The sequence below is a fragment of the Lithobates pipiens genome, unplaced genomic scaffold (genome assembly GCF_037356315.1).
Source record: "Lithobates pipiens isolate NorthernLeopardFrog02 unplaced genomic scaffold, aLitPip1_a1.2 Scaffold_1, whole genome shotgun sequence".
Lineage (NCBI taxonomy): Eukaryota > Metazoa > Chordata > Amphibia > Anura > Ranidae > Lithobates > Lithobates pipiens.
Genome location: NW_027507685.1, coordinates 5008513 through 5026621, shown reverse-complemented (window position 1 = coordinate 5026621; position 18109 = coordinate 5008513). Strand labels below are relative to the sequence as shown.

Sequence of the window (18109 nt, the reverse complement as noted above, 5' to 3'; positions counted from 1 at the left end):
GCCATAACGTCACAGGGAACGGAGCTCGGCGGCACTCGGCATTGTGAATCGAGCGGAGGACAGCTCGATCACACAGCGCGGCGGCGGCGGACATCGCTGGATCCAGGGGACAAGGTAAGTAACTCTCCCTGTGTCCTCCCCTGCATCCAGCGATGCGATCCCGAGTCTGGCTCGGGGTTACCGCTCCTGTAATTAAAATCCCAACCCGAGCCAGACTCGGGATTACCGCTAGGGGGGTTAATGAGCAGTGAAGTTTCTTTTTACTGAACGCCAGAAATTTGCATTCAAAGTGCAGTTTTTCACTGCCAAAAAACAACAAACGCTAATAAACGTGCGCCGTAGACAGCGGCGTGCAGGCGCACTGGGCAGGCCGCAGATCACGGCGATATTCCGCTCGTGACGGCTCCCGTGCGTGACATCAGCGTGGCTCCAGCGAATCACAGCGCCGGAGCAGCGAGACCCGGAAGTCACTCCGGGATACATGGCAGCGGAGAACATGAAGACGGAGGACCGCTTCGGGGGCTTCCTTCTCAGGTAAGTTATTCATAATGAGCTAGTATCCTATGCATCCTAACTCATTATGCCTTTTGCCTTGCTGGTTGCATTTTTTTTTAAGTGCCTTTACTTCCTCTTTAAGACCTGGTTATGCACACTGGGAATTTAGGTGCGGGTGGAAGGCACAGGTGTCCAATCCAGCCCTGCTGACCGCTGCTGTAGCTGGATGGTGCCGTGAGCGGTTCCAATGTTTAGGGCAGTATGCACCCAGGGACAAATGCCATCAGACCAAAGAAGGTCTCAATTTGTTAGTTGTTGGAGTTATTTCTTTTATTTATGAAAGTAGTATAGGATGCAGAAGTGTTATAAATATCCTTTGCTCTAACATGCTTCTGTTAAATGTTTTTTATGTAGTATACTAGGCTTATTGCCACACAATGAATGCAATAAATAGTATGAAAAAGATAGAATTAGTAAATCTTTAGAGAGACGTGTGAACTTCACACTGGCCATAAGGGTCATCCGTCTGTCTATAGCAGAAGGCAGACGCCCAGTGCTTACGTGGGAATGTGTGATTACAAGTGGGTGTCACAGGCTGACACAGGCCGTGTACACATCACTCAGTGGCTGGAAGTGCTCTCAAGATGATCACCTCCGCAGCAGCATCACCCTCAGGAAGGCGGCACGCAGACAGTCTCAGCATGAAGCCAAAAAACCTTTTTTTTTTCCTGGGAAGGAACAGGGAGGGGACGGGGATGTAGCAAAGACCTCAGTGACTTTGAAAAGCAATTCATTTATTTTCAAGTCAGTGGATTTCCTTTAGATTAAGTGTTTCATGCATCTACATTTATCAGATGCTGCTTCTAAACTATTCCAGGATAAGTCGTGGGCTAATTTCTTTGAGCGTTACACAACTTCTAACGCTTTCCATAACCAGAAAGGAATATTTTGTGTAAACAGGGAAAGCATCACTTCAATTAAAGGAATAAGAGTTTTGAAACATTCTCACACCTTGCAAACAATGGGATTCAACATAAATAGGAGTTTCTTCTTGGAATAACCTGTACAGTAGCCTTTAAAGTTGCACACTGAATCCAAGCAAAAGTGAAATATTAAATAAAGCTCTTGGTAATGCACTAGTCATTCGTATTCAATACGTCTACAATAAATAACATTTACTATTTAGACTTAATGTGGTTCTGAATGTATATTCATCATTCCTGGTCTTCGGGAGAGTATGCTGTCATGGTCGGAGGAGTAGGAGCCCACATACTTGTAAGTATAATAATCAATGAACTCTCCAAGGACTGATCCTGTAAAAATGTAGGGCCTGTTTTAACAATAATCCCTGGATTTCATAATGACTGGTGCAGACAGATTTTGCAATGTTGTCTCACATGCTTTCTACAAGAGTCACAGTGTGCTCCAAATTCAGGTACCTTTCTAGAACTTGTAGCTGAATTTGGTGCAATGCTTTTACAACTGTTGCATGCATTTCTGAAGAGATCTCGTGGTCTAAACTTGTTATTGTCAAGATAACATCTTTAATGGAGCCTTATCAAATTACAATATTCAAGTCATAAAAATCCCTTTTTGAATTTCTCAAGATTTCCTATTATTTTCCATTATTGCAATGTAGGTGAAGTGGATGTACTATACATAGAAAGAAATTACAATTTAAAGCAGGAGAAAACCCATTTTAAAAAAACACTTACATTCCCGGCATGCCGGAAATGCTAACGTTCACATTGGTTGTGCTCTCAACCAAACTTTCAAACCATCCAATCGCTGGTCTCATAACTGATCACATGTGCAACATTATGACAGTTGAAGATCAAGGCGGCTTCCTTGACTGAAAATGATAGAAGGGTTTACTTCCACTTTAAATGGGTTGTAAACCTCACCGTTTTTTCACCTTAATGCATTCTATGCATTAACCTCCCTGGCAGTATGATTATTTCCGATTTTAGGTGCTGAAAGCAGTACAATTATTTTGCATGGAAATTTGGCATTTTATATTGTAGTCCTGTAATTCTTAGGAATAATTCACTTATCTGTCCAAACCAGAGTCTAGCAGACATCCCGGGTATGATAAAGTTTGAAAAATTAAATCATAAATTATAATATAATAAATAACTATAAATAATTATAACAAATAATAATATAATAATAATAAAAATGATTCAATAATGTAATCAAACTAAAAACGCTGAAATTTGCTCAGTTGCAGAATTGTCACTGTCATTACTTTTCAGTATTTGATGACGGATCTCCCCACAAATCACTATCGCTCAATTGTGCAAGTGATTCTAATTTATTATCGCTGTTTTCTAGCTGGTCTAAAACCACTTTTGCTGTAAAGGGACAGTTTTGGTTGCTATGGACAATCTCCAGTTTACAGGCAGAAAGAACAGTTTTTATAATATAAAATTACTCGCAGGGCACTGGACAGACCACTAGGGAATGTGAAATAATTACATACAGCAATGTAATCTGTAATATTACATTATACTGTATGTAATGTGTGTGTGTTTCACTTTTTGAATTTGGCGCCGTTCTCCGTCCCCATGCATCGCAACGCTCACAGGGAACGGAGCCCGGCTCCATGATAGATCAAGCGGAGGACATCGCTGGATCCAGGGGATAAGGTAAGTGAACTCATCCTGGATCCAGCAATGCGATCCTAAATCTGGCTCGGGGGTTACCGCTAATGGTACTGAATTTTCACCCCGAGCCAGACTCTGGAATACCACCAGGGGGGTTAAGGTGAAAAACCTCCTGTGCTGCAGCAGCGCCGTGAGCCCCCTTATACTTACCTGAGCCCCGTAATTCCCACGGATTGATAGCAGCACAGCCATGGGCAATCAAATCCAATGACCTAGGCACCGGGGGGCGCAGCCGAATCCTGTTGTATACAGACGCAGCAGCAGGATAGGAGAGCGCCCCCGCATGGATTTCCACAAAGGAGAGCACTTCCCTGACGGGGCACTCGAGAAGAGGACGAGCCAGGAGCACTCCGGAGGAATCCCAGAAGAGGCGGATCGGGGTCACTCTGTGCAAAACCAACTGCACAGCGGAGGTAAGTATGACATGTTTGTTTTTAAAAAAAAACAAAAACTAACCTTTACAACCACTTTAATATAAAAAATACACTGTGGTGTCTTGATTAGGGCTGCTGACACACACTGTAAGCTTCACAGGTTTGATTCCAAAAGAGAGTTGGCCTTAAAGCGGGAGTCCGCCGGGAGTCCGCGTTTTTTTTTTTTTTTTAAAAGCCAGCAGCTACAAATACTGCAGCTGCTGACTTTTAAAATAGTGACACTTACCTGTCCAGCGCGCCCGCGATGTTGGCACCCGAAGCCGATCTCTCGATCGTCTCTCGGGTGCTGCCGCCGCCATCTTGGGTATGGGAATCAGGAAGTGGAGCCTTTCGGCTTCATTTCCCGGTTCCCTACTGCGCATGCGCGAGTCGCCCTGCACAATAAGGATGGTCCCCGCTGTCTCTGGGATCCGTGTGTTTCCCAGCAGGCAGCGGGGGACTTTCGGAAAGGGGCGTAGATTCTGTGGAAAGGGGCGTACCTTCTGCAGAATCTATGCCGGAAGTGGGTGCAGATACCTGTACTGTACAGGTACCTGCACCCCCCCTCCCCCCTGAAAGGTGCCAATTGTGGCGCCTGGAGGGGGGGGGGGGTTCCAATGAGTGGAAGGTCCACTTTAGGGTGGACCTCCGCTTTAATTAGCTCCATTTTCTTAAGATACAATAGGACAGTGCTTTATTTTGAATCTGTTGCAAGCATTGTGCCACAATGTAGAACTACAACTACCTGGAGCACAAGTTGCTGTCAGAACCAAAACTGTGGCAGATGTTTCTTGAATTAGGTTCAACACATTAACAAGAGCAATTCGTGATAGAAAAGTATTGCAGAACCTTTGTTGAATTCCCTCCAATGTTTGATGAATCCTATTTACCATGCCTGCAATCTTTCATGAATCAAACCTTTAATTATATAGTACTGCTTACTTGAGCTTATACAGTATGTTGTAGAGAAAGTGGTGGCAAAGCTTAAAATAACATAGTAAAGATTTACATTGTAGATATATTAAGATCATAATATAATATAATAGATGATATATAATATTAAGCATGCTATTGTTTATGCAACATCATTTTTATTACAGAGGAACTGGCCCTGTGACGTGGCACTGGCAACACATGCCATTTTCAAACCACAGCAGGATGGAAGTAAAAGAAGATCGATGTAAGAGGAAAAGTGAAGCTCATCTTACATGTAGCTACCTAAAACTCACCAAAGCTGAAGTAAATGACACGGGCTACATCACCTGTCTTTATAAACACCAAACCAAGAGTAGTCTGCGACTTCAAGCTAGAATTTACTTGTATGTTAAAGGTAAAATAACATTTTATTTTCTCATTATTGAATTGCCATTGAAAAGTACTCATCCTTGATACAAATTCTCATAAACCTACGTAAGATCTTTGAGCTATGCCCACTGCAGAGAAATACAACGGTATACCACATCTGCAGCAAGACCGTTGAACTTGATTCGCCATATTCTTCTGCTCTCCAGAACTATTGCCTGAATTGCTTGTTGTAGGTAGTTTTGTCCAGGTTGTTGACAGCTCTGGAAGTCATTAGACAATGCTGTCAACAATGTTAAAAAGAACTACATGATTTTTTTCCCTCTACTGATCAGAGTCCTAAGGGAGAAACATCCCTTCAGTTCTCTGATTAAGATTTCCTGAAGTAACTTCTGTTTCAGTGATCGTATTGTGAAATCAGATAGGACGGGAATCTGTCAACGGGTACTTATCTCTATTTGATCTGTGATCTCTTGCTTGTATAGGATAACAGGAAATCTCCCTGTCAACCGCAAGACTGACACATGGGGCTTTCCACTCTATAAATATCTGTACTTTACTTTCAAGATCTTTGATTAGAAGACAAAGCCTATAACGAGTTTTACTAGGGCTACAGATTAGAACTGTTTTTGGGTTCATATCGCACCATTTACAGTTGGACAGTTTTGTCTGGCTGTAGAGAGCCAGTTGTACATTTTTAAACAAAATACAAGCACTATTCATTGCAAGAGCATTCATTCTAAAGCCTCATACACACGATCAAACTTTCCGAGGAGAAATGTGTGAAGACAGGCTGTTGGCGGAAAATCCGACTGTGTGTATGTTTCGTCGGACAATTGTTGGCCAACTTTCCATGGACAGATGTTGGATAGCATGTTTTAAAATTTTCCGCAAACAAATGTCTGTTGTCGGATTTTCCGAGCGTGTGCACACAAGTCCGTCGGACTAAAGTCCAAAGTACAAACGTGCATGCTCGGAAGCAAGGAGGAGCTAGAAATGGTCAGTGTTGTAAACTAGCATTTGTAATGGAGAATTAAAGCGGTTGTATACCCGCTGATGATTTTTTTTTTTTTTTTTTACTCACCTGCAAAGGAAAAGTCATAATGAGCTAGTATGCACCGCATACTAGCTCATTATGAAATACTTACCTTAGAACGAGGCCCCAACATCTGGCCCGATCCACACCGAGGGAGCTGACATATTCCCTCAGCGTTTCTTCGGGGCCACTCACAGCGCCGGAGCCACGATATCGTCACTCCCACGCATGCGCGTGGGAGATTTCTTCCTGGCAGGGTCCGGCGTCTGTCGGACTTTCAGCCGAGAATCCCCTGTACTGCACTGCAGTCAGCGGCACATTGCGAGGGGAACTTTTTTTTTACTACAGGTAAGCCTTATTATAGGCTTTCCTGTAGGGAAAAGTCCCAAAAATGACTATACAACCACTTTAACATTCGTGACGTGTCAAATTATGAAATCCCGAAATGCAGCACAAAATTCTCTTCTTCTTTAATGGGATAATAATGAAGCTGCTTTGCTGGTGATACTCATGGAGTTATTGCAAACAAATTTTCCAAGGCTTTTTTTTTCCTAGTGATATCAAGAATAATATTGTTGTTTTTTTGTTTTTTGGGGAAAGTTACCACAACATCATTATCCCGTAGTTTTTAAGATCAAAGATACAACTATGTTGGTGTCCCTTTTCAATTTTACATTGTATTTTTTTAAATGTAACTGCCTACTTACAAACTGTCATTTGAAGTAAAACACATAGCCAAGTATTATTCTACACCAGGGATATGCAATTAGCGGACCTCCAGCTGTTGCAAAACTACAAGTCCCATCATGCCTCTGCCTCTGAGTGTCATGCTTGTGGCTGTCAAAGTTTTTCTATGCCTCATGGGAGTTGTAGTTCTGCAACAGCTGGAGGTCCGCTAATTGCATATCCCTGTTCTACACAATGTTTTATTGTGTATCAGAAAAAGAAAACAACCCACCCCCCCAGCCCAATGCCTATCACCCAAAGATGACTAACTAGCTTCCTCCTTCTCAATTGCCCCCCCATCTACCCTCTAAAAAAACCTCTAGTCACCTCCTGGAACCTCTATCCCCGCATTAATAAAATCTTGCTCCAGCTATCAGTAACCCAAAATTACCACAAGGGCACTTATAAAATCACACATACATTACTCTATCAGATAAATGCTAGAAGGCTTAGAAGGAGTAGAGACTTAACAGATAATAAACATCACCAATCCAAGGAGAAGCTACATTTAATACCACAGGAAACGAATAAAACAGAAAATGAACAGCCTGAGCGATCGAGGGTTCAATATCATATTATGAAACGGTTGCTATTCACAACTCAAGTATCACAATTACATTTCCTTATATATATATATATATATATATATATATATATATATATATATATATATATATATATATATATATATATATACAAGGTCGCTGCCGTGGATGTGATTGTCCATGTAAGTGCAGATGCCTTATCTCTGACAACCCAAAAACAAAAATGGAGGTTGTTGTCTCCCCTCCCCCTTGATACAGCTTGCTCCCAGATGGGGTGTCTGAGGGAGAGGAGCAACACCTCCTGCGCTACACCTAATATGCAGTATGGTTGATATGGTTTACCTAGGCTAGCTAATTTACCACATTATATGTCTGTATTTGAACGACCATCCTCACCATATCTCATTGTATAATAGGTTCTGGTTAAATGTATTTTCTTTGTTTGTTTTTGTGAAAAACTCCAATAACAATTTTTGGAAAAAAAATAAAAAATAATTAGACATGCTATCTGCCATTAGAACTTAACCAAAAAGTGCATTTTATGCATCCAAAAATATAAAAAAAATATATAAAAAATATACAAAATCAACTCATTATTCAACCAAAAAATACTATCAAAGCAATAACTCTAAGGCCAATAATAAATAACACGTTATCTCCTCCAATTCCGCAACATGGCTGGTTGACAAACGGCCATTCAGAAATGAACTGAATAGCGCGAAATGAAAAGTGTGAAATGAAAAGTGAAAATCAACACTCACCAAACTTCTACTAACACGAAATTAGCAGAATGAGCCCAAAGGGTGACGCTAAAGAGCTGTAATGACACCCAAATCTGTTCGCAGAACGCAGTGTAAACTGCCTGCTGGAGAGGAGCGATGCAGGGATCAGTGCTGGGATCGCGCTGGTTCCCGAATCACACTTGTCTGAACCTAGGCTGACAGTCACCAGCTCTCTGCTCACTACTGGGAGTACTGGGTGATCAGAGATGTTTGATTGCTCAGATCTCAGTCTTAGCCCTTGTACACACGGTCGGAGATTTCGACAACCAAATCCGTCGGATTTTGTCCGTCGGATCTTGTCCGAAACTGTTGCATACACACGGTCGGACAAAGTTGTCGAAAAATCCGATCTTTCAGAACATGATGACGTAATTTTGTTACGATGGGACTACATTCAGGATAGTAGCCAATAGCTTTGATGTAGGAATTTGATCTGAGCATGCGTGGCCCTTTGTCTGATCAAAATTCTCTACACATGATCGGAGTATGTCCTATCGGACCAGTTTGTTGGAAAATATTTCCAGCAAGTTGGAACATTTGGTCCGACGGATATTCTGACGGAAACAGTCCGATGCATACCACACACAGTCGGATTATCCGACAATACGGTCTGATAGGACACATTCTGACGGATTCTCCGACCGCGTGTACAAGGGCTTAGAGCCGGTGGGGGACAGATGCAGCATCGGACTGATGCGGTATCCACCTAGGTAAGTATGATTTCTAAAAAAAAAACAAAAAAGAGCCCATACATCTCTTGGTCAAAATTATCACGCACACATTGGCGACAATGTACAAACTCCCAGTTTGTATATATAGTAAAGACAATAGTAAAAGTGCTGGCAATAGCTTTAAACAAGCCTTTACAAGGCTTCAGTAGGCTTTATCAAGCTTTGGCATTGCCTGATGCATTCAGAAAACCAAGGATAATAATAATGGCAATAAATATTATTATTTTATGTCAGACCGAAAAGATACTAATGAAAAATACAAGCTGCCCCTTGATACCCAGAGATCGGAGAAAATAGATTGCAAATGGGCTGGCTAAGTCAGTTTGCTCAATCACTTGCACATCTTCAAAGAACATGTAAAGCCGGACCCCCATATCTGCACTGTACAGACCTTGCTCTTACACAATGGTTATGCTGATAGACTCATAACAAGGACCAAAAGTAAGAAAACACCAGAGGGGGTAACATCAACATAGTGATGAGCTCTTGAGTTCTGTTTATTTCCTCTCATGGTTTCCTTCCAAGAACTCTGCACAATAGAAAGCACGTATAATTTATATAGCATTGGCTACTATACTTTAACTCATCAACAAAATATATATGTGCAGTAAAATAAAAAAATATATATTTTTGTATTACTATTTTTTATATTACTTTTGCATATATTTCTGAAAATGTCAGTAATTAAAGCGGGAGTCCACCGGGACTCCGCGTTTTTTTTTTTTTATAAAAGCCAGCAGCTACAAATACTGCAGCTGCTGACTTTTAAATAGTGACACTTACCTGTCCAGCGCGCCCGCGATGTCGGCACCCGAAGCCGATCGCTCGCTCGTCTGGCGGGTCCTGCCGCCGCCATCTTGGGTATGGGAATCAGGAAATGGAGCCTTTCGGCTTCATTTCCCGGTTCCCTACTGCGCATGCGCGAGCCGCGCGGCGCAATCCGGACGGTCCCCGCTGCCTCTGGGAGCAGTGTGTTTCCCAGCAGGCAGCGGGGCACTTGCTGAAGGGGGCGGGTGCTTGCGGAAAGGGGCGTAACGTACGCCCCTTTCCGCAGAGAGCTAGCCCGGAAGTGGGTGCAGTTACCTGGATTATCCAGGTAACTGCACCCCCCTCCCCCCTGAAAGGTGCCGATTGTGGCGCCGGAGGGGGGGGGGGATTCCGATGAGCGGAGGTCCATTTTAGGGTGGACCTCCGCTTTAAAGAGGAAGTAAAGGCTATTTAAAAAAGGGCAAAGGCATAATGAGATAGTATGCATAGCATACTAGCTCATTATAAATAACTTACCTGAGAACGAAGCCCCCGAAGCGGTCCTCCATCTTCATGTTTGCCGCTGCCATGTATCCCAGAGTGACTTCCGGGTCTCGCTGCTCCGGCTCTGCACGATGACATCACTCCCCCGCGTGCGCACGGAAGCCAAAACGAGCGGCATATTTCCGTGATCTGCGGCCTGCCCAGTGCGCCTGCGTGTCGCTGTCTACGGCGCATGCGCCGTAGACAGCGGTGGCTGTCTTTTTGTAAATATCTCCTAAACTGTATAGGTTTTGGAGATATTTCTTGGACCTACAGGAAAAGCCTTAATCTACAACCACTTTAATACTATTACATCCTGAATACTTAAATTACAATGGAAGTCCAGACTTTTTAAGTCTGTGGAAGGGTTTAGAACCCTGTCATATTTTTATTGCTGTCTGTTCTGGAGAGATTCACGCTCTTTATTAGTTATGGTGACTACTGTCACCAGGACAAAAAGTGATGAATAATCTAATATTTTATGGTTGTCACCAGAATAGAGGCAAATGCCGCGTACACACGATCAGAATTCTCGTCGGGAAAAAGCTCTGATGGTTTTCCCGACGGAATTCGGCTCAAGCTGTCTTGCCTACACACGGTCACATCAAATTCCGATCATTTATAACGCGGTGACGTACAACACGTACGACGGGACTAGAAAAAGGAAGTTCAATAGCCAGTAGCCAATAGCTTCCGTCTCGTAGTTGAATCTGAGCATGCGTGATTTTTGGCGTGTCGGAATTGCATACACACGATCGGAATTAGTGTTTCCGTCGGGAAAATTGAGAACATGCTATCAATTTTTGGCTGACGGAAATTCGGACAGCTAAATTCCGATGGAGCATACACACGGACGCATTTTCCGATGAAAAGCTCTCATCGGTCTTTTTCTGGCCGGAATTCCGATCGTGTGTACGCGCCATTAGAGGAAGTTTTCCAGTGATTTCTTCTTTCTTTGTTTGAGAGGCTTAATTGAATGCCTGTTGTGTCTTACGAATGAGAAGTGAACCAAATGGGGTACACTCAGCGTAAAAATAAAGCAAAAACTAATTTGACAGATTTTAACCAATTTCCACCTTGTCCAAAATAAAGAAAAATGTTTTACTTTAACGTGTACTTTTTTTTTTACATTATTCTATGTAAAAGTATCCTAACTGGTGATTTCACATACCCTCTTCAGATTTTACACACCCGTTTGTGGAGATGAATACAGTATTTCCAGGACCTGCATACATGGATGTTAACGCGAATGAAATGATTGTCCCTTGTCGAGTCAGTTCACCGGAATTCAAGGTCACCTTACAGTATGTAAGTAAAGCACGTCTTACAATGCTTGTGCTTGAGAACTTTTAAGTCCCAGGAAGGAAATCTTCAAAGTCTGTTCAATACAGTATTTATTTCATGAGCAAGAACAGGGATGGTAATAAGGATATTTTACAAGCCAAGCTTGCAATTGTTGTGATCCTACAATCAACCATATACTTTAGGCAAAGCTTGCACACCGTTATCTTGATCTTGAATCAATTCTTTAATTTAAACAATGTTTTTCTGCCCCCACCTACACATACATTCAGTTTCAGGAAACTGAACTGAATTTCCTTAATTATACACAGTTTCACCTCTGTTTTTTTGGAAACAATAACCTACCAATGACCTAACATATGTACACAATACATGCAACGTATTTTTATCCAATTGCTGCTGCATAGAAGAAAAAATATATATATTAAGTGTAACTTTATTAACTACTTTCGGACTGCCCACAGCACATATACTGTGGCAGGACAGCGTGGCTGCGTGAGACATCGTACTTGTACGCTGTTCGTGACTTCCGGGTTGGTGACACTCGTGCGTGGCGCCGGTGACCCGCTCCCACTGTGAGCGGGAGCCAATCAGCGGGTTAAGTGGCTGCGAAGGCCGCCGGCCACCCACGATCATTCGGAGGAGTGGCAGAACGTCAGTCTGCCTTTGTAAACCAGGCAGACCGTCATTCTGTCAGACAGGGATAGAGAGAGATCTTGTGTTCCTGCTAATCAGGAACACAGATGTCTCTCTTCCTGCACTCAGTCCATCCCCCACACAGTTAGAAAGCATTCCCTAGGACAGGGATGGCGAACCTTGGCACCCCTGATGTTTTGGAACTACATTTCCCATGATGCTCATGCACTCTGTACTGTAGTTGAGCATCATGGGAAGTGTAGTTCCAAAACATCTGGGGTGCCAAGGTTCGCCATCACTGCCCTAGGAGCACACTTACACCTTTGATTGCCCCTGATGTTAACCCCTTCCCTGCCAGTGTCATTAGTAAAGTGACAGTGCATTTTGTTTTAGCACTGATCACTGTATTGGTGTCACTGGTCCCCAAAAAATGTCACTTATTGTCTGCAGTAAAAATAAAAATGGCATAAAAATATCCCATAGTCTTTAGACGCAATAACTTTTGCGCAAACCAATCAATATATGCTCATTTGGATTTTTTTTAACCAAAAATATATAGCAGAGTACAAATTGGCCTAAATTAATGAAGAAATTTGATTTTTTTAAATATATTTTTATTGGGTATGTTTTATAGCTGAAAGTAAAAAATATATATTTTTCTTTTTCAAAATTGTCGCTCCTTTTTTGTTTATAGCACAAAAAATAAAGACCACAGAGGTGATCAAACACCACCAAAATTAAGCTCTATCTGTGGGGGAAAAAAAGGGCATAATTTTGTTTGGGCACATCGTCGTATGACTGCACAATTGTCAGTTAAATTAATGCAGTGCCGCATTGCAAAAAGTGCCCTGATCATTAAGGGGGTAAAACCTTCCAGACTGAAGTGGTTAACAAAGACATGCCAATACTGCCATGGCAGTCACCTAGCTTTGTATAGAAAATGATAGGTGTATAAACTCAATAAAAATATTTGAAAAAAAAAAAAAAAAAGAAAAAGTAAAAACAATATACAAAAATAAAGCTATACATTCCAGGTGAAAAAAAAAAAAAAAAAGAAAATGGTAGGTGGCTACTGACTGAAAAGACAAAGTATGTTTTAATAAAAGTGCATTATGAACTTGTACTGCAATTATACTGTATATTCTGTATCTTTTTTTGTTAACAAAACCCTTTAAAAGTGTACAGAACTATATATGCCTCCATATTATTGTTGTCCATGGTTTGTAATCATTATCCAAGGCCACTCTGAATAAGAAAAGGATTGGCCAAAGGTCATGGAATACCCAAGGTTCCCCTTATTCATACTCGGGTCATTTTATAAATCAAATTTCATTTTTTAAGGCCAGCATTCATTTTTTCAGATGGGAAATAAATATCATCAATAAAATACCATTATCAAAGCAGAAAATTCTGTGAAACAACATCGTTTGTTTTTTGCTGATGAAGTTGCAAAATATCTTATGGACAAATTATATCTCAATAACACTGTATGGCCAAAAGTTTGTGGACACCTGATCAAGATGGCTGTGATGTATCCACCACAAAATTTTGCAGTGTGCAATTTGTGCCCATTCGGCCAAAAAAGGATTTTTGAGGCCAGATTTTATGCCGTTTGAGAAGAATTGGCTCACAATTGCATTCCAGTTAGTCATGAGGGTGTCAATGGGGTTGAGGTCAGGGCCCTGTACCTAAGGGCCACATACATTCCTCAAATTGTGTCTTTATGGACCTGGCTTTGCACACTGGGGCACGGCAATTCAGGAACAAAAATGGCCTTCTTCAAACTGTTGCCGCTAAGTTGGAAGTGTACAGTTGTATACCACGTTTTTGTATGTTGTAGCAACGGCATAGGATGAACATGTACCCTTCACTGGAAGCACCTGAAATTAATCATTTGGAAGCAAGTCCACATATTTTTGGCCATTTAGTGTAATATAACCTGATAATTAAATGCTCAGAATTAGACCCAGTTCACCGAATAAGTCCCCTCACTTCTTGTCCTGGTGAAACCTTCCTACCATACAGAAAGTTAAATAATCTCTCCAACGAGTCTCCAATGGCAATGAAACCTGATTAAAGTTCTAATCTTTCCCCACTCTATGCAAAACTAAAAAAAAAAAAAGACTAGGGGTAAACTTTAAACCTGTTGCAGAGTTATGGAGTAGAGGCTTTTAAAATATATTAATATTATGATCATTGACATAAACACCTTCCCCAGATGTCTGATCTTGTGTCTTTGTAATGATTCTGTCTGTTCAAATTATTATCTGTTTGATGTAGGCATTCTGTAATGCCCCATACACAGGATCAGAAATTCCTTCAGAAAAAAACTTGGATGGTTTTTCCGACGGAATTCCGCTCAAGCTTGCCAAGCTTGCCAAGCTTGCATACACACAGTCACACAAAAGTTCTCTGAACTTTCAACTGTCAAGAACACGGTGACGTACAACGCTACGATGTATATCTCGGCGGCGATCTCTCCGCTCGGCTCACAGTCAGCGGAGATCGGCGGGGGATTGGTGTATAACACGCACCCACGATTTTCCCCTGATTTTAAGCGTGTTAAACGCCGATAAATACGGTATGTGGTTTTAAGCACAGTACGTAAAAGCCATGGTTATGTATATAGGGACATTCAAACATTATCTTGATAAAGTTGTAGACACTGTTTTATCAATGATGAACAGGACAGAAAATAGCACTTTTCAGCAAGATAATACCTAACTTTAGAGGGCAGCTATTATGTGACAAACTTTGGGGGAAAAAAAGACAATAGGGTGGAGTTACTAAATAGGCTGTTCACTTTGCAAGGGAAGTTGCACTTTGCGAGGGATTTTGCCCTTAAGCTAAGTGAATGTGATGAAAGCTTAGTGAATGTGATGAAGTTTTCATTTTGCAAGCAGTACCCAATCACATGCAATGCAATTGCACAGAACTTCACCTCTTTCACTAAGCTCTGGGTAAAATCCCCTTGCAAAGCGAGCAGCCTATTTGCCTTTAGTAAATCAACCCCAATACACTTACTAACCTTTGAGATTCAGTTGTATTTCCCATACTGGACATATAGGGAAACGACTGGCAGACCCTTTATTGCAAGTGAACACCAATCCTTAAATACTAAAAACTGATTGTCCAGTTCTTAGATCACTGGAGTGACATTTAGAGGAAGAATCTGTGAACTCCATAGCGGTGTTGCAATTTTAATTTCTCTCAGTGCAATTTAAAAGTGGAATCCCTGTACCCCAAATATTGCAAATACTCAGGCTTGAAATCAAGCCTATATTATTATAATTGAAACCTTTGACTCATATGAAGTCTTTTCATAGGAAGCTTTTCCTGTGAGTAAACTTGCAGATAGTTGGTATTGTGCAGAGTTTCAGCTGGCACTTACATTTCACGGTCATTACAAATCTTTAAGAATGGCCAGTCCGAAAATTCTAGTTGTTGCAAGGAAATGATAGAGCCTTGTGGAGACATTCAGTCGGCTTCCTGTGTATAAAGGAAACCTGGGAAGGGGAGTACGCTGCGTTGGATAAATATAGAACATCCGATCCCAAAATTAAGAGGACAAATGCTACCTGCAAGAAGGGAAAGGACTCACAGAGAAATGTTTTTTACATTACAGCAAAGAGCAATTACGTGCCAATGCTTTATACCATTGTGAGATCTACTGTGCTTCCAACTGCCTTTAACCTCTATAAGTAGAATAGTAATTTAAACTTTGTAAAAATACAAATTATCTTAAAAAAGAAAGTGAGAATCCTGTTTTTCACTGTGCTGGAAAAGTTAAATCCTTGTCATTTTTTACATTGCTGTGAAAATGTATATAATTTCAATTTCAGGCATATGCAAAGTACATTTCCATCGATGACTTACATTGATTACTTTGGGAACAGAACTTCCAAGAAAGTGCCAATGATGCCTTACCAGACCCTATAAAGAAAACTTACAGACTGAGGGATGTACTGTACTGTACGACTTTCTATTGAGCTTCTGCTTAGACGATTATTGCGACACTGAGTCAGTTATAAAATCAGATGAAAATGCAAGACTGGTTTAGATCACCTAATTTGTTTTAGTTTCTAACAGACAGTCCAGTTAGGAAGAATATGATAATTGTCATACAATATACATGGAAAACAGGAAAAATTGCACTACAGTAGATGCAAAATCTCAATGCATAAAATTGAAAAATTTTAAAAACAAATATTCGGAAGTTAATCCTTATGGGAGCTGCAGTTCTGTTTTGTAACAACAATGCAAACAGAGATAAGAAAGTATGTAAAGAACCGCGCTCCCTCCGACAATATCCAAGCAAGGGACACTTTAAACTCACTAATCCCCTTGCGCCCTTATAATATCAAGAGGGAAGGAGGATATAATAGCATATATATGTAATATTGGATGGAGCCAAAATTAATACCATAAATCAAACACCATATGTGCAAATAAAATGATGAACATAATCACATCACCCTTTTTATAACGTGTATATATAGCAGAAAATTAATACCCAAATAGTTGTGTACAAAATTGAATAAATAAATATATAAAGTTCATGAATTTCATTGAATTAGTCCTTATAATAGTCCAACCATAAGGAGTCCAAACTCAATTCCACCACGTGATGAAACAGTGATTAGCAATGTAAGACATCTTTTACTCCACAATGTGCACTGTGTGGAAAACTTTACCACCACCAAGATAAAGGTTGGCTCCTTACCAGGTGCTTAAGAATGAACAGCATATAAATGATATAGTCCAGACTTCTTGAGCTGTTCATAAATTCACAAAATTCTTTCATTCAGCCAATGTACAAAGATTTTTCATCTGAATATTCTCATCTGAATATTAATCTGTGTGACCAACATAAGGCTCAGTACACACCTATGCAATTTGCTTTTGATCTGTTTCTGCAGTGCTTTTTGCTGTGCGTTTTTGATATTTGCGCACGTGATTTTACTGCAATTTTCATTTTTTTTTTGGGCAGATTAAAAAACACAAATTGCTGCAACAACGCATTACATGCTTTTCTGCAGCTACTCCATTGAAGTATATTGAACCAATAAAGCACAATTTGCATTAAAAGTCCCTGATCCTTTCAGACGTGAACGTGTCCCATAGGAAACCATGTAAATGAACTGTAGTGCATTTCTGCAAAAAGCACCAATAAACACATAGATGTAAACCAGGTCTAAGATGTTTAGTAACATAATGGGGATAAAAAAACTAAAATGAGCCCTTTATAGTAGAAAAAAGCAAATAATCACTACTGTAAGGGGTTAATTTTTTTACTGTAGAACATTGAAAGTAATATTTACAGTAGTGATTATTTGCTCTTTTTGTACTATAAAGGGCTCATATTTTTTTGTTTTAACCCCATTATATTACTGGTCGATTAATCGATTATGAAAATAGTAATCGATGAATTTCATAATCGATTAGTTGCCGATTAATCGATTAGTTGTTTCAGCCCTAGTTCTAATTTACTATCACTGTTTTCTAGCTGGTCTAAAACCACTTTTGACGGAAAGGGACACTTTTTGGTTGCCATGGACAATCTCAGGTTTCCAGGCAGAAAGAACAGTGTATATAATGGTAATGGTGGAATAGCATTTTTCAGGGCCAGTTTTTTGGCCAGAGTCATTCCCTTTATAATGTGTGTTAAAAAAAAAAAATCCCCTTGTAATCTTCATTGGATGTCCTTGTGAAAGGATGAAAGCAAATGATAGCAGCTCAGAAGGCAAGAACAAATGGAGGATTTCCCATCACTTTCTGTCTCAATGACAATAGAATCCAGGACAAAAAGAGGGAGTAAATCTGCCTAGTGGAAACACAAAACTTTTGACTAGACATAAGTTTTAATCATCTTCCACTCAAACATTTTTCTTTTCTTTTTTTGTGGAGCATGTGAAGCATGTTTTTAACATTCCCTGAGAGTATTCTGGTATTTGGATATGAGTGTCTTGGCTGTAAATTCAGAAAAGCATTTATAACTTTTTTGTAGGAAAAATATAAAGGTTAAATAATGGCAGAATGTGAGCATATATATGATGAGTAGGTACATCTAAATACATATATGTAATGTTCTCTAGGACGGCAGAAGTCTCTGCACTCCATAATTCATTACCATACCAAGTAGAAATAATCAGTACTGATTTATTGCTTCACTAACTCTCCTTCGC

At 40.5% G+C, this 18109-nt stretch overlaps 1 protein-coding gene across 1 annotated transcript in view; it reads left to right on the top strand.

Moving 5' to 3' along the window:
- Window positions 1-18109, top strand: part of LOC143973940 (vascular endothelial growth factor receptor kdr-like) — a 285307-nt gene that overhangs the window by 93682 nt on the left and 173516 nt on the right. The window contains exons 3-4 of the mRNA XM_077474881.1: window positions 4675-4904; window positions 11167-11294. Of these exons, the coding sequence (XP_077331007.1) occupies window positions 4675-4904; window positions 11167-11294 (358 nt within the window). The remainder of the gene's footprint in view (window positions 1-4674; window positions 4905-11166; window positions 11295-18109) is intronic.